At 32.2% G+C, this 26,889-nt stretch overlaps 1 protein-coding gene and 1 long non-coding RNA gene across 19 annotated transcripts in view; both read left to right on the top strand.

Annotated features, from left to right (window-relative positions):
• Positions 1 to 5,177: 5,177 nt before the first annotated feature.
• LOC117115063 lies at positions 5,178 to 7,260 on the top strand. The gene is made up of 3 exons (XR_004446481.1): positions 5,178 to 5,335; positions 6,239 to 6,343; positions 6,529 to 7,260. It is a non-coding gene; the product is annotated as an uncharacterized LOC117115063 (long non-coding RNA).
• A 1,864-nt stretch (positions 7,261 to 9,124) lies between these two features.
• Positions 9,125 to 26,889, top strand: part of LOC117115109 (dynein heavy chain 3, axonemal-like) — a 65,429-nt gene continuing 47,664 nt past the window's right edge. For all 18 annotated transcript variants that reach the window (XM_033258779.1, XM_033258796.1, XM_033258787.1 and 15 more), the window contains exons 1-8: positions 9,125 to 9,496; positions 14,110 to 14,205; positions 17,334 to 17,505; positions 17,793 to 17,919; positions 24,360 to 24,769; positions 25,251 to 25,413; positions 25,719 to 25,860; positions 26,300 to 26,535. In XM_033258779.1, the coding sequence (XP_033114670.1) occupies positions 9,473 to 9,496; positions 14,110 to 14,205; positions 17,334 to 17,505; positions 17,793 to 17,919; positions 24,360 to 24,769; positions 25,251 to 25,413; positions 25,719 to 25,860; positions 26,300 to 26,535 (1,370 nt within the window). In that variant the 5' untranslated portion in view covers positions 9,125 to 9,472. The remainder of the gene's footprint in view (positions 9,497 to 14,109; positions 14,206 to 17,333; positions 17,506 to 17,792; positions 17,920 to 24,359; positions 24,770 to 25,250; positions 25,414 to 25,718; positions 25,861 to 26,299; positions 26,536 to 26,889) is intronic.

Genomic DNA, 26,889 nt, shown 5'->3' with positions numbered 1-26,889 from the left:
ACTAAGCATCAATTAAGGATATATGTGAATTGTGCATGTAGAGTATTTGGAATTGAGGTTCGCCTCGAACGCACAAGTGTTTTGTAAAGCATACTTGGCTTGTGCTTGCACAGTATGTGGAAAAGAGCTGACCTCGCATGGACTGAGGATGTAGATGGACACAATGGTGCAATTAATCATCTTCCAAGCATATCTGTTAAGGTTGTGCAAACGGTATGTGAAAATGAATGAACTTGTCTTGCACAGACTATTAGAACATAATGTGCAAAAACTCACATGATGGTGGAACTATTTGCTAAGTATATGATGCTAAGTTTATATGGTTGATGGATGTACCGTATATGGAAGTATGCTTGTCTTGATTTAAAATGGATAAGAACACACAATAGATAAATAAATAAATAATCTTCTGAAAGGTTGTGTATTAAACTGTATGTGAAAATGAATTATACAATGCACAGAGTGTGCAAAAACTTACATGATGGTGGAACTATGTCAATATGATGCTAAGTGTATATGGTTGATGTATATGAAAATTAGCTTTGTCTATATTTAGTTAATTAATACAGTGACAGATGCATGATTGTTTTGCCAGGTTGTGGAGGTCTCTTATACACATCTGTGCGTTCAAGAGTAGAAATTGATGCTCTACGGTCTGAGAGGAGGCAGGTCGAGAGTAGAAATTGATGCTCTACGGTCTGAGAGGAGGCAGGTCGTATGGTCAAAGTGGGGTGGGTTTGGGTGTTCTTGTACCTATTCTGGGTAAAAGGAACTGTGCCCACTGGCAAGTTTGGAATGTTAGCCATTTGGTTAGAGTATTTTTAGGCTGCTGCTGGGGTGGGATGAGTACCCCTACGCCCCTCCCCTTGGATCTGCCACTCTGAAGTATTAATGCATTGAATATGCACCTAGAGAAATTGAAGAAGCAATAGCCAGGGGTGGATCCAGAATTTTTCAAATGGGGTGGGGAGGCACAACATGTTCAGAATAGATAAGTGAGTCATGCTTATTTCAAGTCATATCATTGATATGCATTGAGAGTGGCAAAATGGGGGTGTGCCCTGTTCCCTTTTTATTGGATCTGCGCCTGGCAATAGCAACTTTATTTCAACCGATAAAGATGTTAAATTTGGATACAAACATATAGGGCTTGACAATTATGATTTGGTTGATGTATCAACTAAACAATGAGACCAAATTGGTCGCAGAAGACTTTAAGCGTGTATAAAGAAGTGTACAAACTTCACCAGGTAGATTGGTTTGTAGAAACACTGTCTTGTATATAATTAATTAAAATAATTTCTAAAGAACTGTTAATCATGGTTTTAGAAGTTAAAAAAAGTTTTCTATAAATAAAACGAAAATAACGTACTCGCGCGAATAAGCCCCCCGTTTGAATAGCGCCCCTCTCGAATAAGCACCCCTAGTGTGAATATTTGCTTAAGCGCCCCGTTTGAATATGCGCCCCCTCTATGTTTATTCATTTTATTTGAAACAATATCATGTGATTTTTTTTTAGCAAGCCAATAATCCAATCAATCCCGGGACTCTGGTTGGCATGATTTGATCTGTGGAATGGATTCACATATTCGTATAAAATCATTCTTTATTATGTCACTTCAAAATGAGGATATTTTCTCCTGGAGATGAGACCGTATCTTTCCAACTTTCCTCTTCTAACATTTTTCTCTTCATTTTTCTTTTTTCCCCCGACAATTTGCAACTTTTAGCATGTTGCAATTTTGCAAGAAGCCCTGCAATAATCCTACTAATTATCACAATCGGCAGATGGTTAACAAACATGCACACCACCACCACCACCACCCACTAATTTCATCTGCTGTTGAATCTGGCATTCTTCTCAGGAGCCTTGCTCTCTGCACGATTTCTTTTCTGCACCAGAACCATTCGTAATATTCGGTTTCCATGTGCCCTTATACATCTTTTTTTCCTTCAAATGCCCACTGAATTTTCAAAGCTTTCATAAGAACCCCCAATATTCATATATTTCCATAAGCGCCCCTCAATCTCCACTCTGTTTTCATAAGCGCCCGTTTAAATAAGTGCCCCGTTTGAATAAGCACCCTTCAAAGAGTGCAAAAACATATTTTTAAGCGCCTGGGCGCTTATTTACGCGAGTACGGTACAATTAAACACATAATAAAATCAAAACACATTGATAAAACAAAACAAAACAAAAAACATTATAAAAATATAAGAAAAGAGAAACTACCCTTCCCCTATCACTATTTATGGTGCAATTGGAATTATAAAAACGAAAATACAAAAGTTGATTAGAAAAATATACAGCAAAATATAGAACAAGATGACTAAAATGGATGTTGTTGCTTAAAGGTTCCATAAACGACAATGTAACGACGTGAGTGTTTTCCTGGCCCTGTTTTGATTGGCAAGTTACCGTAAGTTTCATTATTAACACCCCTGAAATGTCCCTTTAAAAAGTAATTGCCTTTTCACTGAAGTCATCTCCCACAATTGTTTGATGAAGATTGATGATAACTAATATTTGAGAAAAACGTATGTCCCTATCGAGATTCGAACCCAAGACATTCCGATTACCGTTCTGATAATTTACCACCTGAGCTCAGTGAGGCCAAGTGGTATACATCCTTGGATATTCCCATTAATACACGATTTTTCTTAATGTATTGCTTAATACTCAATGAATAATAATATAGAATGATATAATTGTAAATGACATTTATTTAGAGTGCAATAATATTGTAATAGTGTATACAGATGCTCTTGATGTTCCTTTTTATTATGACGTTAATAAATGATTTTAATTATTTGCAAGTGATGAGTTATATTTGTAAATTTAGTTACGTAAGGCGCACGATAAAAATATCAATACAATAGTATCATCAATACTATAGCATTCATTAAATCAATAATTAACTATCAAGATACTTATAATCGAATATGAGAATTTTTTATGGAAATGTATAGCACCACCTACAATTAATTATGCCAGTTCTGTCTGCTAAACTGCAAAACTGCATTAGATGAGATTGAGAATTTTCAATATTTTATGGCAAAGATTATTTTGAAATGCCCAAGATATGTTGCCAAAAAGGCTTTTTACGGTGAATTAGGATAGGAATCGTTATCATCACAACAAAATAATATTAAGGCCAATGCCGTAGCCAAGATTTTCGAACAGAGTGCGGGACAATATCAGGGTGAACCCACTTTACACGTAAATTTAAACAATGTGGACCTATTTTACGCAAAAATGTGAACAATCTGAACCAATTTTTTAATGTTATCCATTTTAAGATAAATATGAGAAATCTGGACCCATTTTTCAAATTGTGGGCCCGTTTTATGCATAAAATTACATAATTTGGAGCCGTTTTTAAAAATGTGGACCCATTCTTTGTGGACCCATTAGAAAAATTGTGTGGGACTGTCCCAACTGTCCAAACAGCTGGCTACGGCATTAATTAAGGCAGAGTATCTTAACCGCTTAAAAACTATGACTGATGACAGGTAATGGCCAAGATTAATTTTTAAGGCAATTATGAATAATGAAGATAAACTAAAAATGGTGTTGGCTCTCACATTTAAAATCATACTAAAGAAAAATAGCCTGGAGGCCTTTTATAGTTGAGAACCAGCTAAAGGTTGAGAACCAGCTAAAATTAACCACAAAAATAACGAAGACAAAGATTGGCTTATCAGAGCCCAACAAAAATCTACACTTCAAAACTATATAATGTATAAAGGAGCCCCTAAATTTGAACCATATCTTTTAGATAAATTATAGATTTTTAAAAATACGCTCTAACTGCCTTGAACTGAAAGTTAGAAAATAATCTTGGTCAACTAACAACAACGGATTTTGTAAAATCGTGTAAAGAAAATAAAAAAGAAACAGTAGACCACCTTTATTTGATTGTAAAGTACTTGATGAAATTAGAGTTAAACCATTTAAAGAAATTTAAAATCAATTGTATGATAATGACTTAAAAATAATTGGACTAATACTAATGGTTTCATTTATTTTAAAAGGCACTTCATTTTAGATAATATAAATGATGATAACTTAATTTTAGGACAAATTGTAGTAAAGAATTGTAAACAATATTTAACAAATACATGGCGACTTTGGTCCGAATTTTATACCACGTAATAATACCATTAGTATACTTATTTGTAAATATTAAGACTAACCTCAAGTTAACGGTAGGCCTACAGTAATGTTTAATCACCCCCATAGCTTAAACTTCTTTCAGTTGTAGGCCTACCGTATTTACAGTATTTAAATATGTATATCTTGTTGTATTTATTTACATTCGCTATGTATTTTTAGTTGTTTAATTTTAAAGTCTAATTAAGGTCCCTTCATAAGACAATCACAAGGGATCCTTCGTTGTTTGTTACCTTATGAAACATTAGTTAAGAATTATGTATACTGTATGTATGTGTATGTGTGTGATATGTAGGCCCTGTCTCTTATACACATCTAGATGTGTATAAGAGACAGTATATATATATATATACATTTTGCTATCTTTCTAATGCATTAAGTTCTTTTTTTTATTCGAATTTTATTAGTGTATTTGACTTAGTTAAGATTTATATAAATATCAAATATCATTCATCGACACCCTCCCGGCCCATCCCACATAGCCTCCTTATAACTCGGAATTGGGAATACTCTGTCGTTTTACTGTACCCCAAGCCTACCAACTTTCTGTACTATGTCATGTTTTTTCCCCGAATATATGTACCAGTCGGTTACGCTAATGTAGAAAAGCATGCACCTAACTTAATATAGTTTCTTTGAAAAGGTAAGCAACTTAGTCTCCAGTAAGAGCGTGGGAACTTTAGCTGGAATTTAGATCCCAACTCCTGTAACTTGACTATTACTGTATATCGCTATGCTACATTGCGGTTCTGCGTCGAGTGACGAGTTTTATTTTTGAATCCCAGTGTTGTGTGACGCGTTGGAAAACGTGTGTTGGAATTAACAATAAAAACATTATATATGGACAAAATAAAGCTAGAAATAAGAACGAAAACAGACTACAGAATATACTTAACTACATAATGTGTTAATAAACTACAGTTCGAGGGCTTCCGCACTAACGTTCCCTGCATGCTGCCAATTGCGTTACAGATATGACGAGACACCGACGCATTCTATTCCAAAACGCGACAAAACATTGAAAGAAAGTGAAGCAGTAACCAGTGTCGCGAGTGGTCTTGTTGAAAAAGATAAACGCTAATTTTTATATTACATAAGGAAGTACTGATCTTGAAATCTCGCATATCTCTTTCAAGAATATGGTGTGACTAATAATTGACGGTAGGCACGTTCAGAAATGAGCGCCAAAATAAGCTATGTAGGCATATTAGGTCATAGAGACTCTAGGCCTAGGTAGGAAAGTTTGGTTTGGTTAAATTCGATTTGCGGATTGTCCGATTGGGGCGACAGAGGGAGCACCATTTTCAGAGACCGGATGCGAAATTATTGGGCCTAAATTAGCTGCGTCATCCTTATGCAATCGACACTTACACTTACGGTTATAGACTGAGCCTTTTAAACCACTTATCGTGCCAATGTCTATCTAACTCCTTTTTAAACAGTGAAATCCATTAATTTATTCATTCTTTTTATTGTTTTAATTTTATTTATTTAATTTATTTATTTAGGCCTAGGCACACAATACATGAGCCAAGGCAAGGATTGTCAACAGCGAATACTGTATATCACTATCCTACTTGTAGGTGACAATCCCTCACACAAGACAAACATACACACACGATGCTTTACACAAACTAAATCTCCATATGAGATTTAGGGAGTGAAGTTGTTAATGACTTAACTTACTATTTCCTTTTCCCGAAATTTACAGTTCGTAAACAAGTTTAAGGGTCAATCATTACGAATATAGGCCTAGGTAGTAGGCCTAATAATATAGAATCAATTAGGCTAGGCATAGGCCCGTTCTAGTGACATTTTTATTGAGAAAAATAAATACATACCCTAGGCCAAGCTTAGGCCCCTACGTCTTGTTAAACTTTGTAAGTTTATACAGTAACAGAAATTGTATGTTTTTTTAAATAAAATTTTTGAAGTAAAGTTTGAATATATATAGCTAGACCTAACCTATACCCTAGGCCTTAAAAACTAGAAAAAAAGGAGTGACAAATAATCCAGTTTCTACTGTACTATCAATAAATGACAGAATTATTACTTCATCTACAGCGGTGGGCTACGTGAAGAACAAGATCACAAAGGCCGTCAAAGGTTCTGGTTCCGATGAGAAGGAAAAAACCACCTCATCGTCCAGCTGTGTCCTAAAAGGCAGCAGTAAGTAAAATTTTAATACAATTTTCTTGTTGGAAAAATATAATCATGTGTGCTTTTTATGTTTCTGGTGATTAACCTGTGATTTTATGAAACACTTTTAAATATTTTATATAATGTTAAAATTCAGTGGAACAAATAAATGAATTGTTTTATTAATATACTGATTTTTTTTCTTTATTCAAAAGGCAAGAACACTGGTCAATGTGAATCTATGAATTCTACGCCACCGCTAACAAGCATGTCAGCTGGTCCAGTGGAGCCCTCTGCTCCACCAGCATACGATTCCATATACAATTAAAGCTTGGTCTGCACTGTCAAATGTTATGTTAGAAATACTATGTTGCCTATGTTGGCAGAGACAACTAGATTTTTCTGACGGTGGTGCGATATGACATCACCATGCCCATGTATGAGCGAATCACATATATTTCCATAACATTTGCTTTCAACCTAGCTTTCAGTACACCTTGAAATCTAGTTTACCAAACTTTACTGCAGAAAAAAAATTTCAAGAAAGGATTTTATCTTTGTTATACATTATTTATAGATTGTTTTAATGATTATATCACAACATCAGGGTAGATTATGTTATAAGGATTCTTCAGGGATTTGAAAAGTTTACATAATTTTATAATCAATTTTGTTTAATCTTTGCATAAATTATATAAATGTTGCATAAATTGTTAAAACCCTTTCTTTAAGTTTCCTCTTACTTTGGAATTAATTTCAGTTTATCTGTAATGAAATATATGATAGTTAGGTTTTAAACTCACCAAAGGTGAACAAACTTTGCTTGATGACTTTTTCAAAGAAAAACTGAACTTGATTTAATCTGGAAGATTCTGTAGCTTGTAACTGTTTATATTGGTGATGTAAAAAATGATTGAGATTATGTATTAATAGGTATATAAATAGATATATAGCTGTCTCTTATACACATATACCATATGCGAGGTGTTGTGACAACAAAATGAGTTATGTTGTATGCCTGGTTAATTTGGCATATTCAAGAAAATAAGTATGAAGCCATGTTTTCGCCAACATGGATTTTTAGAGTTTCTGATACGTTTAATGCTTACATGATAACAAATGTTTTTAATTGATTTATATTAAATGTGTTTTGAGAAAGTGTTAAAAGTGTTTTGAGACATGTTTTTCATAAGTATGTTTTTCAGAATTACTATGAATAACAAGAAAGTTATCAGTTGTTTTTCTTTAGAGACGATTTAATATGTTTTAGACTTATGAATTACTGTATGTCTTATTATGTGATCTATCAGAATACAGTATATCAATGACACTTTTTCATTCATATTTCATTTTGTGATGACACCTCTCATTATATTTTAATAAATTTGTTTGATCTATGGAATGGATTTAATAAAATTATTAGAAAATGGACATTCTGTAATATCATTTACTGTAATTATGTCTGTGTGTGTTGTATATCAGGGCTATTCTAATTTCAATTTAAACATTTTCAAACCATACCGTATATGGATCCCAATTCTCCCTCGAGAAAGCAGAAATCTCAAAATCAACATAAATACTGTCTTGGAAGTCAAGTGGAAAGAGGGTGTGCTAGCATAGCATAAAGCATATGAAGCAATAGTTATAACTATTTTAGTGTTTATCCCTGTCGTTCCCCCTTTAACCATAATTAGTAACAAATATTAGATTTGGTTTAACACAGCATTCCTTTAAAGATGTAATGTCCTCACTCTCCTCCATAAACAGAAAATCATGACAAATGATACAAATAATTATTGTAAATTTCTTATTTGAATTATCCAATCCAAACAGGTCATTTATAAAGCGCCTTCTTTGCAAATGTGAAGCGCTTCACCCACATACCTCACAACCCACAGGCAGTCATGATCATTGCCTAACGCAAGCATAGAACAAGTAAACAAAATCAAAAGAAGCAATGGCAAAGTTCAGAATCATAAATAAATGATGCAGCAACAATAAATGAAATAAAAATAAAAAGAATCAAATACATATCAGCAATAAGTCATAATCATAGATACAAACAGAACAATCCAAATTAATTCACAGACGTTTTTACTACGAAAATTATATAAGATTATATGAACGTTAACTGATAAACATTTTTTTTTTCGGTAAAAACCTAATAACGTACTGCAATATGAAAATAAAGCAATTCATTTTAGTTTAATTTTTAAGATTATGGTATTAAATTTAGGTGATGCAGCATATGATTTTTCAATATATAGGGCTACTAATCATAGAAGGAGGTTGTATTTAGATATGCTGTAGATCACTACGTTTAAGTATAAGTATAATATAATATACTATAGAAAATGCATTCAACACCATGATGCCAAACACTGGACCTCGATATATAAACATTCATATTTCATTAATGTCTGAATATCAAAGAATTCAACAATGAAAATAAAAACAACTTCAAAACAAAAGTTTTATATACCTATATAATATGAAAGTGTAGTACCTACGTGAATTTTTTTTTGACGCGCCGCGTCTTTATTTATATATCTTTTTTTCTGGCGATGTTCAAATAAATTATCTAGCTAGAGAATTCTACGATGTACATCAAAGTTGGCAAATGTACGACATTAAGTTGTTAAAGCTCTCGACTCAACAGTATTATAATTAGTCGTTGTTGTTTATGTTGTTGAAATTTCATACCGTCATGACCTTAACACCGTGCAGTACTGTACCTTATGTATTAAGAATTTGATATTGCGCCCTCTAGTTCCTTAGCAATATATTTGCATAATACAGTGTACATGGAGTTCGAATACCACGGACGACTTCCGATAAACTTTTCAGTATTATCAGATAACCACCTCGAAGATTTAACAAAAAAGAAAGCATGGTAGTGTGATGGGGCGATTGGTCTAAAATCAACATAAAGACTACTTTTCATCAGTTGTGACCAAATGTGGAATATCATTAGTTGAACGGCTTTTTTTGATTTAAAATTTATATCCGCTTGTTGTGTGGGGGTTGTTTGGCCCTGTGATGGTTTGTTGGAAGTGGGTGTTTACTCAGTCAGTGCCTGTGTGTACTTACCGTCCTGCTGCAGACTATGTAGGCCTAAGTTACCTGGTTACAGACGATCTGTAGGCCTACCTACGCAAAATGTCAAATCATACACAACAGGAGGTGAGTATCAATATTGATAAGAAAAAAAATTCTTAAAAAATATATATATATAGAATTAAGAAACAAAATCGAGGCATTGACTTATAATATAATTATGATTTATTGATTTAGATGTTCATGTTATAGTTTATTTTAGTAATTAATAGATTAGGGCTTTCTACTACGAACTCCAAAGAGGTTAACACGTTTACTGGAAGACCTCTTTTTAGGTTTATTCACGTGTGCCAAAACAAGTTTATTTACAAACATACTTTTTTTGAAATTTTATCTAGTCATATATCATCGAAATGATGTGTCTAATAAAGTGGCTGGAAAATATTAGGGGGCGAGTATACTGCTGTGATAGTAGCACTTTTTACTTACTATGCCAAGTGCAAGTTATCTAGTCCGCATTTTGCATGGTTTGGTATATGTTCAAAGGGCGCCCACACTTGTGCCGATTGAGTGTACTACCGGCAACATAACACAACAAGCATACATGCGTCATTTGTACGTTATGGTCTAGGTGGATCTTCCCCGAACTACCAGCCGTTGAGTCTGTGGTTCTACAAAGTATAGCAAAGAAGTTATAAACGCTAAAATGTTACCCCGATTTTGAGGAGTATACTCGTCCCTGGCACCCTTCGCAACACCTTGTGAGTGAGTATACTCGTCGCTGGCAGCCAACGTGTTAACAGTTAATTACTGAATTCAAATTTAGAGATAATTGAACATAATATTGAGGTGTCGTCAGTTTGCATAATTATGATACCCGGAGTTGTTAGCTTACAGTACTTGTTTAATTTAATCTGTTCTTGGCTTAATTGAAAGATATTAGATCTGGTTAAGTGTGAAGCTCTGATCTCTAATCACTTTCTATGTTAATGCAAAGGGGTATTATATGAGTACCTCCCTTGGTGAATGCACTTTTAAGTATCTTTTTCTTTTGAGTTTGGTGTATACGATAATTGTTTATGCAACTTAAACCTACATCAGGAGATCTAATGGAGCGATGACAATAAACATGTTGTCCTATGTTACCATCTTGTATGCAAACACGCAACACAATGCTTGAATGTATACTGTTAAATCATACCATTGTCTTGATGTTTTGTTTTGGTACTAAATCATTGATTATATTTCTAACAAGTACCGATACTGTAATACTGTTTGCTGTATCCAGTTACAAGCAATTTACAGAATGGAAAGTTTCTCTTTATATATTTTTATGTATTTATTTTTAAAAAATGTTTAAAAATTAATTTTAAAAATGCAGAAAAGGCTGCTGCTCTTTGCATTTGGAAATGGTGCCACAAGCAGCTCTCTGAGATGGATTTGTGTGTCTTTAAAAATGTCTTTATTAAACTAACATTTATTTTTCATTACTTTTTCACAGTAAAACTTAAAACAATTTTATCAAATTCCTGAAAGGAAACTTTTGTGTAAAGCTGCAAACAAAACTTAAATAAATAGATAAATAAAAATAAAAGTATAATAAACAATAATTAACTGTACACTATATTTACAAGAAAAACAAATATCACATCAAATCAAATCATATATCAAATATCATATACTGATTTGAGAAAGCTTCCAGTGTGGAAGCGAAACGTCACTTTCTAACAAGTAAATTAAAATTGGATTTTCACTCAGATTCACAAGAAAAATATGTGCATTCTCATGCATTATATATATTTTTTTCCATTAGTCAAGGAGACATGTTGAAACATTAACATTTTCAATATTTTTTTTTATTGACTCTTTATTACTGAAATCCTTAAATTAATTACTAGCTAACTGTATTTACCTTAAAAATTGCTGAAGAATGTAGAATGAATGTATGTATCCTTCAACTAACTGACAAAAAATATCTGCTATATTTGTTTGAATTCTTTATTTGTTTAAATTTTTAAACAAATAAAACATTTGTTTGAATTTTCAATTGAGAGTAAATAACATTATCATAAAAAAATTGTTTAAATACACTATGTACCTTGGGGGACTGTCTTATTAAGATAAAGATAAACTTTGTCTAATAATTTGGGAAATTCTTTATTTATGATAAAAAAATGAAAATGATAAAAAGTGCAACCAATATTATTGATACAATTATCACTGTATCAATGGTCGATATATCCAACATAATCTTAAAGCTTGGTTTCCATACAATCGCTACACTGTCGCTACGATGTTTTCAGTGCAATAGTTGTACCAGTACAACAACAGCACTGAAAACACTGTAGCGACAGTGTAACGATTTTAATGAAACCAGGCTTCACATAACATTTCTAATAATCTATTATGTAATATATTATCTATAATTATTGTTAATTATTATTATTGAGCTGCTATTATTTTTTTAAATTATTGTTTATCTCTTTTTTATTTGTACTGTGGATTTTGTTGTTAACTGACCTTGTTAGGTCAGGGTTAATTTTTCTGTTGTATGGAATAGTGTTTCCCAGATAGAAGACTTTTAATTGATTGATTGATTAATTATTATGATTTGTGTTAATTTTATCATAGTTTTTATTAAAATTATATTATATCCTATAAAAGAACTTGTTAAATTTACTAAATCCTTGCCATACAAAAGTATTCAATCTTCCTGCGTACACTGTAATCATACTTTAACCATTCATTGAGATTGAGAGTGGAAGAAAATCAATGAAAAACACCTGAGATGGTACCAAGAATCTCTTGCTATTCATAAACGTATAAAAGTACACAATCGTTAATGCAGCGCAGAGCTTGTTAGCATGCATGGCTGATTTGATAATAATGCCGGTAAATTTATATCTTGAATCTGAAGATTACATCCATTTAGGAGGCACATTGTTACGGATTTTGCCATTGATGTGAAGAAGGTCGTGAGAAATGAATGCACAGGAAATTAATTAGTTTCCAATGATGAGCTTTAAGATGATATAATTTTAATATTTAACAATTTTGTGATTTATAAATGTATTGCAAAACAAATTAGTTCATTTTATTAGGTAGGCCTACATAATTATATTACATAGGCCTATGTTTTATGTAAAAACTTGTTAATAAGGTGGATTTTTTTATACCTTGTTTTGTGAACTTGTTTTTTTAATCTTCAAAGGAGGGCGGAACGAAAGTATAAATAAAGTTTTTTCATATTCATCAGATGGTTTTTTGCCTATATAACATCCAGATGGAGGAGAAAATAATAATAAAATGTTATTCTTGAATTTAAACAGTGTGGTAACGGGATGGTTATATGCTTTAAATTTATATTTATATAAATTATAATATAATAATAATAATACTAATAATATTATAATTATATTTATAATTATGAAGAAATATACATTATTTTTGGAGATATCAAGGCAGCAGGGGGTGTAATAAAAATTTCCATTTTTTTGTGGCTTTGAGTGCGCTAATTGGCCATAATTAAAATTTAATTTTTATACATAATCATCATTAATGGCTGGTGGTATTGCATAATATTTATGGAGAATTAGTGAGCGCAATAGTAAGTCTTTTGGGTTTCCTACCAAATGATTGTAAGTTCAGATCCAGTCCTGGTCTCATTGCTTATACACCATTAAACCATCTTTAAATAACAGTGGGGGAAAAGTTTTATGTTTTTATTTAAAGCAATAAAACATTTGATTGTACCAAATTGGAATGATAATAATTGTGAAAGAATTCTTTCATTATAGATCTAAACATTAAGTAAAAATCAACCAATATGAGTTTGAACGTCTTGAAAGTTGCTTTTTCTTAATTTTGAATTTTATCTTAAAATATTCCTTGTTTTGTTATCACTTGTTTTGTTATCACTTTCAGTGTTGTATGCCTTTTGTTTTTTTTTTTAATTTTTATCCAATGATATTTATTTTATGGTATTTTGTTAATATTAATTAAGTTTCTATTCTATGACCTTTTTATGACTGGACCATGATGGAGACCAGTACTTTTGTATTGACAATGAAATTGTATCCAGTCAAAAGAAAGAATAAATAATTAGTAATAAGTATTTAATTATTTATATAATAACAATACACTTTTTAAAAATTTTTTTTTATTAAGAACACATTTTATAAGAAAACTGAGGCTGAAATATTAAGAACAAAATAAAAACAAATTGAGGCTGAGGTAAAATGTCAAATGAGGTTTCCATTTTTTTTTTAAATAGAAAAACCAAAAAATTATATCTGTACCGTATGTGAAGTAAGTGTGACTGTGTAATACCCTCTAATCAATAGGTGTACTGTCATTTGGGGGCCATTTTTACCAGGCCTTTTTTCAGGGCCCACTTTTTTCCAGGGCCATTTTTACCTACATTCCAGTACAGTAGTATGCTGCTGGACAATAACAATTTTCTACGTTGGAAAAGTGTGTAAAGTGAGAACGAAATATGAACATTTTGAGCCTGAAATCAGCCAAAAAAAATAAACACTGAGCCTGGGCAAAATTTTACTGGTTCTTAAAAAAAAAAAGAAGTGTACATTTGCTGTAGGCTTATTTTATTTCATACCAATGAGTATTTTTATTGAAATGGAATGCAAAATAAATCTCATATTATTATATGAACAAGTCAGTGCTGACATTTTATATTTGTTATTTCATTACTATGACAACTATATATCTTTTATTTGTAGGATCTGGTACGACACTATCCGTCACAGCCAAATGAATTTGAACGCAACCACAGGCCAGATATTATCTCCCATTTACCACCTCTCAGTGCTAAACAGGTAATAATAATTGTTACAATAGGTCTATTATTATCTCCTGGCTCCGTTGTTTAGTTTATCTGTGTACAGTTTTGATGTGAATTTCTGTATAGACTTTAGAGTATTGTATAGATTTGTTCTGTCTTCTGTAAATGTATTTTAAACCAGAAAAACAAATAGCTAAAATTCGATAAGATAGTTGCAATCTTGTCATGTTAAGTGATATACACTTAATACAATACTGTAATGATAATCCAATTTCCACAATGCTGTACATACCTGGTATTCTCAATAAAAAGTAGGCCTGTAATAAAAAATGTCATTAATATTTACTTGTCTGGAAAGACCTCAGAAATTCAATTAAAATATAGAACTGCTTTAAGGGGTCAAATAAGTTACCAATATCAAATTCCAACCAGATCAAATTAATAAACTTTCCAATGATTTATAGTCTCTATGAATTGATTACCAGCCAATTCCAGGTCTTTATGCAAGGAATGCTTATTAATTTAATTTTTGCATTCTGCAATACTGCATCTCTGTTCAATAGCAAGAAAAATATTTAGGATCATTTTTAGTTACAGGACATGTTTCCCCGAGTTTTCAATTTCTAAACTTCGGCTCAGTCTATTAGCCCAATTACGGATGGAAAGGGAAATATACTGTAGAAATATATAATTAGACCCATAAAAGTCTTCATAGATTTAAATGTCTAATATCCAGGACAATGACCTTTTCATCATTCAGTTTGGTTGGATTTGTTCTTGGGAAAACCTTAGTTTGTCAGATTTATTGATTAATTATTGTGAAACCAAAGAAAAAAAGTAAGCCATCAATCTTCATCCTGTCAGCAAATTTTGACATTCCACAGCTATTAACATAGTATATTAGGCGAGACTTTTCTTATACCTTGGAGGGCAGAACAAAAAATAAAATAACATTTTGTTTTCTTATTTCAAATAGTTTTGTCAAAAATATCCAGATGGAGGAGAAAATAAAAATAAAATTTTATTGGTGAATGTATTGTAAACAGTGTAGTAATGGGATATTTAAATGCTTTAAATTTATATAACTAGGAAGAAATATAGCCTACATATCATTATTTTTTTAGTTTTCAAGGGATAAGGAAAAACTTTAATTTTTTAAATTTCCATTTTTTTCCTGGTGTGCTAATTAGCCAAAAATAAAATTTATTTGTATTCAAAATCAGCATTAATGGCGGGCGGCGTGTTCGCTAAAACTGGGTATTAAAAAGTCCCGCCTTATCACTATATATTTTGGAACAACCCATTTTGCTCTCAGGACAAACCATGGGTACCAGTGGTATGAAGCCACAGGGCCTGTGGGTGAGAAAGTGTGTCACAGCAGTGGCAGGAGATGGCATTTGAGTGAATCCCCCTCCCTACCATAAACAAATTTATGAATATTATGTCTATAGGCAATTTCAATAGTGGTCAAAATTTGTTGAGTTAAAAACCATGAATTGTATTGTTTTATTGCCAGTTTTGTGTCTCTTTTTAATGATCTGATTGTCAAGGCTATGTAGTAGGCAGGCGTAAATCCAGTAAGGGGTGGGGGCCACAGGGGTCACGTTTCACCTTTTGCCACTAAATTTTAAAATTTCAATACATTCAATATTATGTATTTAAATAGCACTACTCACTTACTATTGTGAAAATGTTGTCCTTTCCCCCGTTTGAAAAATTCTGGATCTGTCCCTGGTAGAATGCTGAGGGTGTTAGTAACTGTAGGAGAGGGGGTTGCAGAGTTCCATCCCCAAGAGCCCGTAATAGGCGTTACTCTACTGATGGGTACTACAGAATTTGTCCATTTACATACCCTCACTGTGCATTTAACTTGTGTCCTTGGGCAAGGTACTTTATCTGCATTGCTTCTCTCCACCTAGGAGTATAAGTGGGTACCTGGTAGGGTTAAATGCCAAAATGCGCTGATGTAGCTGCTGCAACGTTATGGAACACTCTTCCAGGGAGCTTGATGTTATGTTACATAGGTGCTTAATCCAATGATTGGGGTAATGCAAATGTTAACAGCACATACAGTACATATGCACTATACAGTACAAGTCTACTGTGGTAATTATTATTATTATTATTATTATAATTGTCATAATTATTATTATTATTATTATTATTATTATTATTATTATTATTATTATTATAATTGTCATAATTATTATTATTATTATTATTATTATTATTATTATTGTCATTATTATTATTATTATTGTTATTGTCATTATTATTATTATTATTATTATTATTTTTATTATTTTATTATTATTATTATACAGTATTACAAATTTTGAGACATAGTTAATGCTAAAGGGGATTGTATAAGTTGAGAATTCTGGTTAACATTGATTACAGTGATGAAAAGAAATGATCACAATTATCGATTTCTTTATAGTCATCATATCTCCTAACTTTTATAGTGCGGTATTAGTGATGTATTATAATGTTTGTATTTTGTAATTTGTCACGTTTGTTCATAATTTGTCACACTGTTCAATGGCAATCACACTATAGAGAACAGGTGTGTGATCCTGTGACGGATATGGACTTCTGTGATTGTCCGCTAATTAACTCTGTTTCATTGTCGGTATCTGTGCCGATCAATACAGGACGCTCAGTTTGTTGTAAAACATTTCCCGAAAAATACTTTGACGACATTTGGCTGCTGTTCGTAATTAGAGTCATAATTGGATAAATCAATATTTTCAATGTACTTAATTTAAGGTATTCATCATGTAGTTAAATTGATAGTCATTAAATTGAGTTTGTAGTATTTTCTGATAGCATGTTAACTTTATATTATAGTTACAAAGTATGTCTATTTTTGTCTGTTTTCGTTCTTTTGTTTTTTTTTTTAAATAAATTACATTGACAGTATACTATTACTATAATGCTGGTGTGTAAAAAAGTATGGAACACTAATATTAATTTATAAGATAGTATGAAACAAATAACAAATAAATTAAGTTGCAGTCCTACTTTACTGTTAAAATAGGTACCCATTATGTAGAGAATAAACCTATTAAGACTCAGTGTCTCAACTGTAAGTGATGTTAACCAATCTAAATTTATGTTTCACGGATTTAATATAATTCTATGTATTTTTCAAATTTGTAGCCTGCTTTTAGTAAAAATCCCAAGATTGTTCAAAGTGGGGCCTGGACCAAAGCTGCACCGTTTAAAGAGCAGAAGCACTACCGCCATGTAAGTGACGCTATTGCAAATAACTACACGCCATCAGCTCGCAACCTTACCACCTCTTATGTTTATGAATTTACAAAGAAGCAAGGTAAATATGTGTCAATGTATTAAATCAATTTATTATATATGTAGGCCTACTCTGTAAACAGACCCATTCATAATATGTAGGAATTGGGTGTTCTTTTCCCTGAATTCTGACAATGCATTGTCTTAATACAGAAGGATAGTTGATTGAAATTGACAAAAGACAAAATATACAAGAATATAAGAAATGAAATGAATTTCTAATTAAAATAAGAGAAAGCATGGAAAAAAAACAACACACAAACATAAAAGTGATAGTTTTTAAACAAAATTAATTCTCCTTTTCTATAGAACGCCAAGCTATTGAGAATGGTGAGTTTACTATCGTAAGCCCACAACGGAACAGCGACGGTCTACGCGTCCAGTCTGTATCTCCAGAACAACTGCCTGAAAAGACCCGGCCGTTGTCAAGAAGGAGGTGAGTTAGTTATTTTACTATATTTTAATCAATCAATTATTCAATTGAATAATCAATAAATTTTTCAATAAAAAAAAATGTAAACAGAAACAAGTCCTTTTAAAAAATCTTATTGTCCTACTGTATATCTAATGATAGAGTTCAGTTTTATTATTTTTCCATTTCCTTAATTAGGCCAAATTTCCGTAGAAATTATGGATGTTCCATAGAACTTTAGGACTCTGGAATGTAGAGTATTGGATTGGTGTCAATATTCATAAGCCCCTTTCTGTTTGACCAATACAGCATTTTGGGCTATTCAGTACATGTTGACCATTGATACACTATCTGTTCATTAAATCGTAATTATCTCGGAGGGCCCAGATAAAATGTCATCCATTGTAAGGTTTGTAAGTTGGTTTAATCATGGTTTAGTTGTTTTCTGTTAAGCTTTCTGATTGATTTGTCAATGGCTGGCACTTGTATACAAGGTCATCGGTTGTATGCTACCATTCAGTATTCAAATATAAATATATTGGTTGTACATCGACAAGGAATGTAATGAGCAATAGGTTGGCCTACGCGAGGAACATTGATATTTGGTATTTTGCATCATTAGGTAGTCATGTGACCTCAAAGTCGCCATTTTGAATTTCTGTTTTTTCTCAAATTTTGATAAAAAATCAAATTTTTCCCAATGAAATTTTTATGGAATGTTTTTTTTTTTTTTACTTTATAATGATGAGATGTGTATAAGAGACAGCTGTAGGAGAGGGGGAGTTAGTTTGATCGTTTTATTCCAAAACCGCAAATAATCAAAGTTTTTCTTCAAAATTGTGAAAATATAAAATTTTGCAGAAAATCACTGTTAGATGTACTTTTTGCCATACGTTTTTATTTATGCTTTATATAATCCAGGTTGTAAATATAAATGCATTGTTGCAAACATCATACGGTTACTTTATTTTAGAACTATAAAAATTAGCCTGTTCTATTGTGTGAAATGTGGAAAGGAAATCTGCGGACAAGGCATTGCCACCTTGACCCTGTGCAGGGCCTCCCAAGTTGAGAGAATCATCGTTTTCGTCCTTAGAATCACTGTCGTCACTATCATAGTCGACCGGGGGAAAAGAAATGCAAGAATCATCCAATTCAAAGTTATCTTTACTATCCGTATCTGCAAAGATTTGGTCCATAATTTCGTTGACATTGTACCGTCTGTTTTGAGGCCGTGCACCCGCCATTTTGCGCCTAATCACTCGAAAACACTTTTTTCCGATAAAAGGTTAATTATAGTTCATAGAAAAAAACTATAGAGGGCGTAGAACCTCTTCATGATTTTTAACAATATTTTTTCTACATACCCGGTAGTACCGGGTACGCGCAATTCAACAGTATGTGTTTATACCCGGTATTACCGGGTACACGCAGTGAAAGGGTTAAAAGTTTACAGGAAATAGATCAAATAAAAATATATAATTCTGTAGACATAATATAATTTTCACTGAATTTTGGAGTAAAGTTTATTTTTCTTTTAATTCTATTAAATGTTTTAAGAAATCAGCTGATGAATCAAAAACAAGTCACAAATAATTTTGAATTTTAATTAAAACATGAATTGACTCTATTTGATCATCATAAATCACCATCATCATTGTCATTTATAGTAATTGTATCATCAGATTAAGAAGGGTATTGGTCTTAAAACAATTCCAAAGAAAATCAGATCATTTATTAGTATAGTATTTACATCTATATCCCATCACCACCACTATCATCATCTTTTTAATCAATTGGAGCTATTCAATCAAAGATATTAATTTGTCTATTTGATATTCTTATTATTACGTATTAGACAAGATTTTTTTATACCTTGTTTTGTTTTTTAATTTTTTGACAAACTATTTTCTAAATAAGAAAACAAAATTTTATTTTTATTTTTATTCCGCCATCATTCGATGATCTTTAAAAAAATAGGTACGCAAAACAAGGAATAAAAGAAGTCTTGCCTTACCTCTGTTGAATGTATTTCGTCATTATCATCATCGTCATCACTGTCAACGTCATCATTAACATCATCATCATCATTATCGTCATCATCATCATTAACATCACCATCTGACATCATTGTCATCATCGTCATCATCACCATCATTGTCATCATCAATATTGTCATTATTATCAATATTATTATCATTAAGGCGCTTTATAAATGCTTTCTAATGTCAGTTGTCAAGGTGATTGCTATTTATGTTCATACTATAACTCTCTCACAATAATGCATTGGACTTTCTCAAGAGTTATTAATGAAACTGCATTGCTTAATTCATGTGCGCACATTGGCACACATAAAGTACACACATGCATACATGCCCACTCATCGCTCTGTGAAAGTGCTTAGTAAACAGCCTATGCAATTTGATATTGCAATTAGAGGCCAGCTTAGAACAAACTAATACCAACTCGTTTAGGAATAACAAAGATGTTTAATGAAGATATAGTGAAGTACATTATTTTTTATTTAAGTGGTCGTGGTTGAAATTTTCTGGTATTAGGAGTTGTGAGTATAAATCAATAACTGGGTATAATGCCGTAGGGATTGGTAATTGAAACAAGATTAGTACCATAGGCTTAGCTATAAATATAATTAAACATTGATAATCTTGCCGCAGCATAGAAGATTATGAGATACTCTGTAGCTTTCATTATACAATATCATGATTCCCCCATTGCCTGGCAATAATGATGATTTCCAAATAAAAATATGATTATATTTTTATGTCTGCCAAAAAACCATCAAATTTTAATGTATAAATAAGTTTTTTATCACCAGCTGCCATGAAATATCCTGATAAGAATGTGTTAATTCTTCCTGATAATTAAAGATGTAAAGTAATTTTTTTGTCTGATTATTGAACTGTTTACTGTACATCCCAATATACATAAGATAGGTGCTTTTGCCAGAACCATTTGTTAAATAAGATTTTTTTATATCCTTTTAATTACTTAAATAACAATAAAAGATATAAAATTTGAATATTGGCATTAAAAAAATAATTAAAAATATGTAAATGGTAAAAAAAGTGAAAAGAAAAAATGTAGATAAATATAAACAGTTAATAAAGATTTTTAGATTAGAAGTAAACAGCAGCCTACATGAACAAAATTGCACTCAAGTACTGTATTCTCTACACTTTATTTATACTGTAAACACACAAAAAAGTGAAAAAAAAGGTTATAGGAGGGTACACGTACATCACTGATTATAGGCCTTGGTGATAGTAAGTGTTATTGGTTTCTACTGTGTCTGTCACTAAAATGCTAAGCTATCTGGTCAATAGAAACAGTCAATATTGACATTTCTGAAGCCTAGATGATTAATTGTATTCAGTAGGCCAACTCTGTTATTTATCGTTGCCCGGTTGTCACTCTTCTATTTAAGTTCTCACACGTATTTGTGATTATTTATTCGTTGACAAAATGAAAATTACACTTTGTCAGAGAGTGTAAAGTTTATTAATTTTTTTTTTTAAATTTTTGTAGTAAAGTTATAGGCCTAACATACAGCAGTGGCACTAGTGTGGAGGGGGTTGGGGGGTCAGAGGAAATTTCCGAAGCATGGATTACTCCTGTCATCTGATACCACATTATAAGGTCTTCGCACTAAAAATTGTAAACTAATAAAAAATCCCTTCCTCCATAACCCCAACCACTTTGGTTTGGAATCCCCTGTCAAATGTTGCTGTTGACAAAGTTCTTAATGTCTTGTCCATGCTATCAAATTTGATTTTTGACAAATACATGTGAAATTCCAAAATATGGTAATGATGACATCACATCATAACCATATATAGGCACATCATGACTAACTGTATATGGGCATACATCAGTTCTTTGTGGACAAAGCCTAACTCCATGGGAACTATACAGCACTATTATGTATTTCTGGATAGTGAGTGTTTCTCACAGATGTTTTTGGTTGTCAGATTCAAATATTTATTATTCTGAAAGTAAATCTCGCACACTTCCTCATCCAAGATGAAAATATTATGAAATTAAAAAAACACAATCTTTGAAGTAGAAAACCAAAAATCAGGAACAACTACAGAAGTATTACCTCAGAACAATTCAATTAAATTTAGCATGATGATTTAATCAATATAACCACAGCAAACACAAATGTTGTAACATTTGTGAACATTGTGAGCATGGTAGTTAGGTTATATCAGAAAATAATAACACAACTGCAACGTTAGTCCCAAATTATGATAATATTATAAATACGCATTAATGATTCTACAAAAACATTTTGAATATCAAAGTGCAACATTAATGTAAGTTGTTAGCTGGGAATTCTAATGGTTTTCAAAAGTTTTATCAAAATTTAATCTCTAAATACAGTATGTACTGTCTGCTATAGGAAAAAGTCAAAAAGTATAACCATTAGTCTTGTGTTACTGACAATATGTTAAAGTACTGTTGTTGAGTATTATATTTAACAAATTAAGTGTCACTGTCAACATTAGTAAGTATAATTATTGAGAAGTTAATATTATTGAAACATACTTATGTAATACATTGGTTAATACTTTGTAGGACAATATAAGTACATACTAAATGGTTTCAAGAAGGGGACTTAAGTTCCTGAAGCGTTTGACCCTGGGAGCAAATCCTTTTAACTGTACTTGGCCCAAAGAGCAAGCTCTTTTATTCTCTACAGCCTTGCTTAATCCCTGTCTCTACACCATCAACACTTAGAAAGGTTGTTGCTGTGGTCTCTTTTAATGCTACCCTATGTATGTCTGCACTTGTGGTATATTTTCGACAATCCTGGTAAACATAGGCATATTCTTATTGTTATGACAATATTGTGTTTGTACTTTCTTCTGCAATAAGAGTCTGAAATGTATACTGAACTGTAATTGTAAGGGCCAATGAAACATACATAGGGGAGGGATTAACATTTTTTTCGCAAGTATTTTTGAGTGTACTAAGTGTTCGGTGTAACACTCAAATGATATTTTCCTGATGCACAAAATCGCATCAAAATAGGATTAACAGTGTGTTTACACTTTTGGAAAAAGCCAATCTAATCTGACAAAAAAATGAAAATGACATCTGTGATCTTTTTTATTTTTTAATTGTATATTCTTTTGGGGGTGTGGATGGGGGAGGGAGTAGGGAGCTTTAAAAAAATATATAAATCTCTTTGGAAATAAAGGTCAGAGTGAATATTTGTATTTGTATAGAACATTAAACAATGAATTTCCTATAAATGATTATTATTTATACTTTAATGATTCATTTTTTAGGTACTGTATGAACTCTCTTGTCATTGAAATGAAAATATTCTTCAATTTGTCAGTTATCTTATTGCTTGGCTTACCAAATGATAATAACCCCAAAAGCTTGCATCAAAGTATAGATATTTTAGAAATGGTAGGTACCTGTACCTGTATAGGAATAGATCCTATCAGTATAACCCTTATTTAGATTGCCTCCAAAATTTCTATGAGTTGATAAGTTATTTATCATATTCCCTAGTGTGGCTAGGGAATATTAATTGTCTACATAACTCCTGTCAAAATGAGAAACTGAACCAAAAGTTCTCTACTAATTTGACCGTGTTGACATGAGCTTTAGATTCACACAAATTTTATATGGGTTGCTAGGCTAACCAAATGGTAATACACAAGACTCAAGGGAGTCTTCAACCTGCTTTAGAACTGTAGTTGTATTATCCTAGGCAGAATGTAAATGTTAACAATAAAAGAATTTAAAGCAAATATTTAATAAAGGGTTTTTGTGATATAGTGTCATGAGGACACTGTATGTTTCACTAAGGGAGTGTTAGGAAACTTAATATCTTTAAGGTCCAGACTATCAAATTTTATTTGACAAAATCATGCGATATGCGTAAATGACATGACATCATGACCATATATAGGTACATCATGACTATATATGGGCATACAACAGTTTATATCAAAGAAAATTTAATAATCTGGACAGCTTAACATTGCCAAATTGTTGCTTCTAAGTGCAAACATGTGATGTATTCTGTTGCACATCTGATTATGAGGATGAGGATAATAATGAAAGTGGTGGCGAAGTTAATGAGAATGATATTATAACAATAATGACAATATAATATTCATTGAATGAATAACCATGATGTGATATTGATCATGTTAGTCATAATTATAATAATAATAATAAATGCTTGTGGTATACCATGTAGATTGTGAACTCAAAAGAATTGTTGTTTACAGTATATTGAGAATGTCAACATTTTGATAAAATTGTTTCAATTTGATGATTTAGGCTACTCATAGTATCTGTAAACCTCATCAATATTCATACAGTAGTATTTTTTTTGGAAGATTCTAATAGTTTGGATAAAAATGAAATAAATTAAATAAAATCAATAACAATTTTATCATCATGCAATTGTTTTTCAGCTCAAAGGAAACCAATAACAGACGAAGACATGCACCAACCTCCGGTTCATCAACACAAAGACCTTACACATCAACTCAGTCGGGGACCTACACAATCTCAAGTACCCTACCCCCAATTAATGGTACCCCACCAACCAGCCCTCGCAATGGTTATACCTCTCCTCGATTAGGACCACTCAGCAGGCGGCAAGATCTCAACTCACGTCTTGAAGCTGGTCTCAATGGGAACTCAAGACCATCGACGAGCTCACGTCAGCGCCCTGGTCAAGTAGAGGTGACACGAGTGCTCCAGAGCAGGGGAGAGTCGCATGATGAATCTTCTGCATCCTCAAGTTCATCCGGGAATAATAACAGACGGCAGGATAGTGGGCATGGTAGCCTAGATGGAGTACAAGCATCACCTACAAATGGTAAGACAGACATTTGGGATGACTATATATGTGCAAACCCGTATATAGTGGGGGTAGAGAATTTTATGGTATTTCAATATGAATCAGTTGAATAAATATATTTATCATTATACATTATTGTACAGTACATGTATCTGAATTCTAACATTTATTTACAACTTTGATACAAAGTATAAACCATTTATGAATGAGAATATATTGAAATGAAAGACCCCTCCAATTAAAGACACTTTTCTGTGGTCCCATATTAACAATTGTCTTTTATTATCATTATTCTAATTAGAGACTAAAGCTGCTAAAGACCAGGGAAACACTAGTGGCGAAAGTGGTCTTTAATTGGATGGAAACCTGTATATTTTTAAACCTTCATAGCTTCCTAATCATTGTTGGCCTCAGGGATGGATTTTACTCTGGATCCACCCCTTTTCCTTGATTTTTATGATCTCCTTGTGGATTAATAATGGTTTTTTTTTAAATCTAGATTCTGAACGTCCAAAGAGGAATTCCACAACTGATGCTGACACCGCAAGGAGAGAGTTTGATGTGGATGCACTGGCTGTCCTTGGTGTTGAGTTCCCTTCATACACATTTTCTACTACAGGTTTATCAAGACCACCCACACCTGAAGAACCTGACAGAGGAAGGTAAGAAATTTAACAAATGTCTTTGATTAATTCGACTCGTCACCATCATCATAGTGACAGTAAAATCTTCACTCATCTACGACCATGGCACCTGTAGGTGTCCAGAAATGGCACTGTCATTTTTTTAATTTTCTGGTTTTCTCCATTAAATTGTTTTATTTCGAAATTTTTTTTTTTTTGGTGTGGGGGGGTGGGGAGTGGGATTTGGGTGGTGCTGGCCGACTTGAATCCGTTACTGATTATGGCCATTGTCTTCCTACTTTTTTTAACTTTGTCTGCAAGACGTGTCTTTCTCTTTTCTGCAGATATTACAGCCTGCTTAAAGATTCAATTGACACCAGTTCTGTGGCAGGATTGTGTAATGAATGGATACATGGTGCTTATCGATTTATACCACAGCATCTCAAAACGGACTTCCTTCAGCAGTGCTTGGAAAATGTAACAGAGGTGAGAAAGTCTTTTTCCTAACAATAATATAAGTTTATTTCTTAATATTATTTTTTATCATTTTTGAATCTAGGTCTGGATATACAGTTGGTAAAACTTCTAGAGCATCACACCAATTTAGGGTCAGAGTTCAAGGTGCCATGACATAAAGTGTTTATTCAAATAATATGGTTATAAATTTGCATCACTAAATTGAAATAAAAATTTAAAACAAAAACACTAAACCTTAAAATATCCTATATAGTACGTCACCGCCATCATCCATCAGGCCTGTCTCTTATACACATCTAGATGTGTATAAGAGACAGTATTTGTGTAGATTAATATTTTAATAGTTTCTACAGAACTGAGTGCAGGTAGCACATCTTCACATATTGACAGTTATTCTTCTAAAAAATGTGATTTTTAAACTTTTTGAAATGTTGATTTTCTAATTTAGGAGATGCGTGAAGATTACACATCAAGTGTGAAGCAAAGCATGCTGGACTACATTTTAAAGGACCCCCAAGAGCAAGTTAGACTGGGTATTCCATTGCCTTCCAAGATTTCAAATCCTGCTGGAAGGGAGATGTTTCCATGGAAATCAGCTGTAATCAACGCCAGGAATTTCATGGAAAGACAACTTTACATCACAAATCCAGTCATGGCGGCTATTCTCTTCTTATGGGAAACAAAGTTAGACGTATTTGTGTTTTTAATAAAATGATGTTGTGCCTTTTATATTTTTTTAGGAAAATATTGTTTTGCATTTGCCCATATATGTGCATGATGATGTAATATCATACCCATACAATATATAGCATGATCACAGATATTTTCATACGAAAACTTCATAATGTAAACACTAACAGACTTTTTACAATAGACAGATTTTAAAAAAATTTTGAAATGCAGTAGGCATGTCTGCATTGGATTTAAATTAGCATTCACACATTATAATTTATCTTGACCAGTCACAGGATGAAGGGCCCAGAGTGATTAATTTTTCAACAGAAATTGTGGATGAATAATTGTTTCTTTAAAATAATG

Source organism: Anneissia japonica, unplaced genomic scaffold (genome assembly GCF_011630105.1).
Source record: "Anneissia japonica isolate Jap-2015-1 unplaced genomic scaffold, ASM1163010v1 scaffold24_len2511860_cov200, whole genome shotgun sequence".
NCBI lineage: Eukaryota > Metazoa > Echinodermata > Crinoidea > Comatulida > Comatulidae > Anneissia > Anneissia japonica.
Note: the sequence above shows the minus strand (reverse complement) of the source record. Positions and strands in the feature narration are given on the sequence as shown.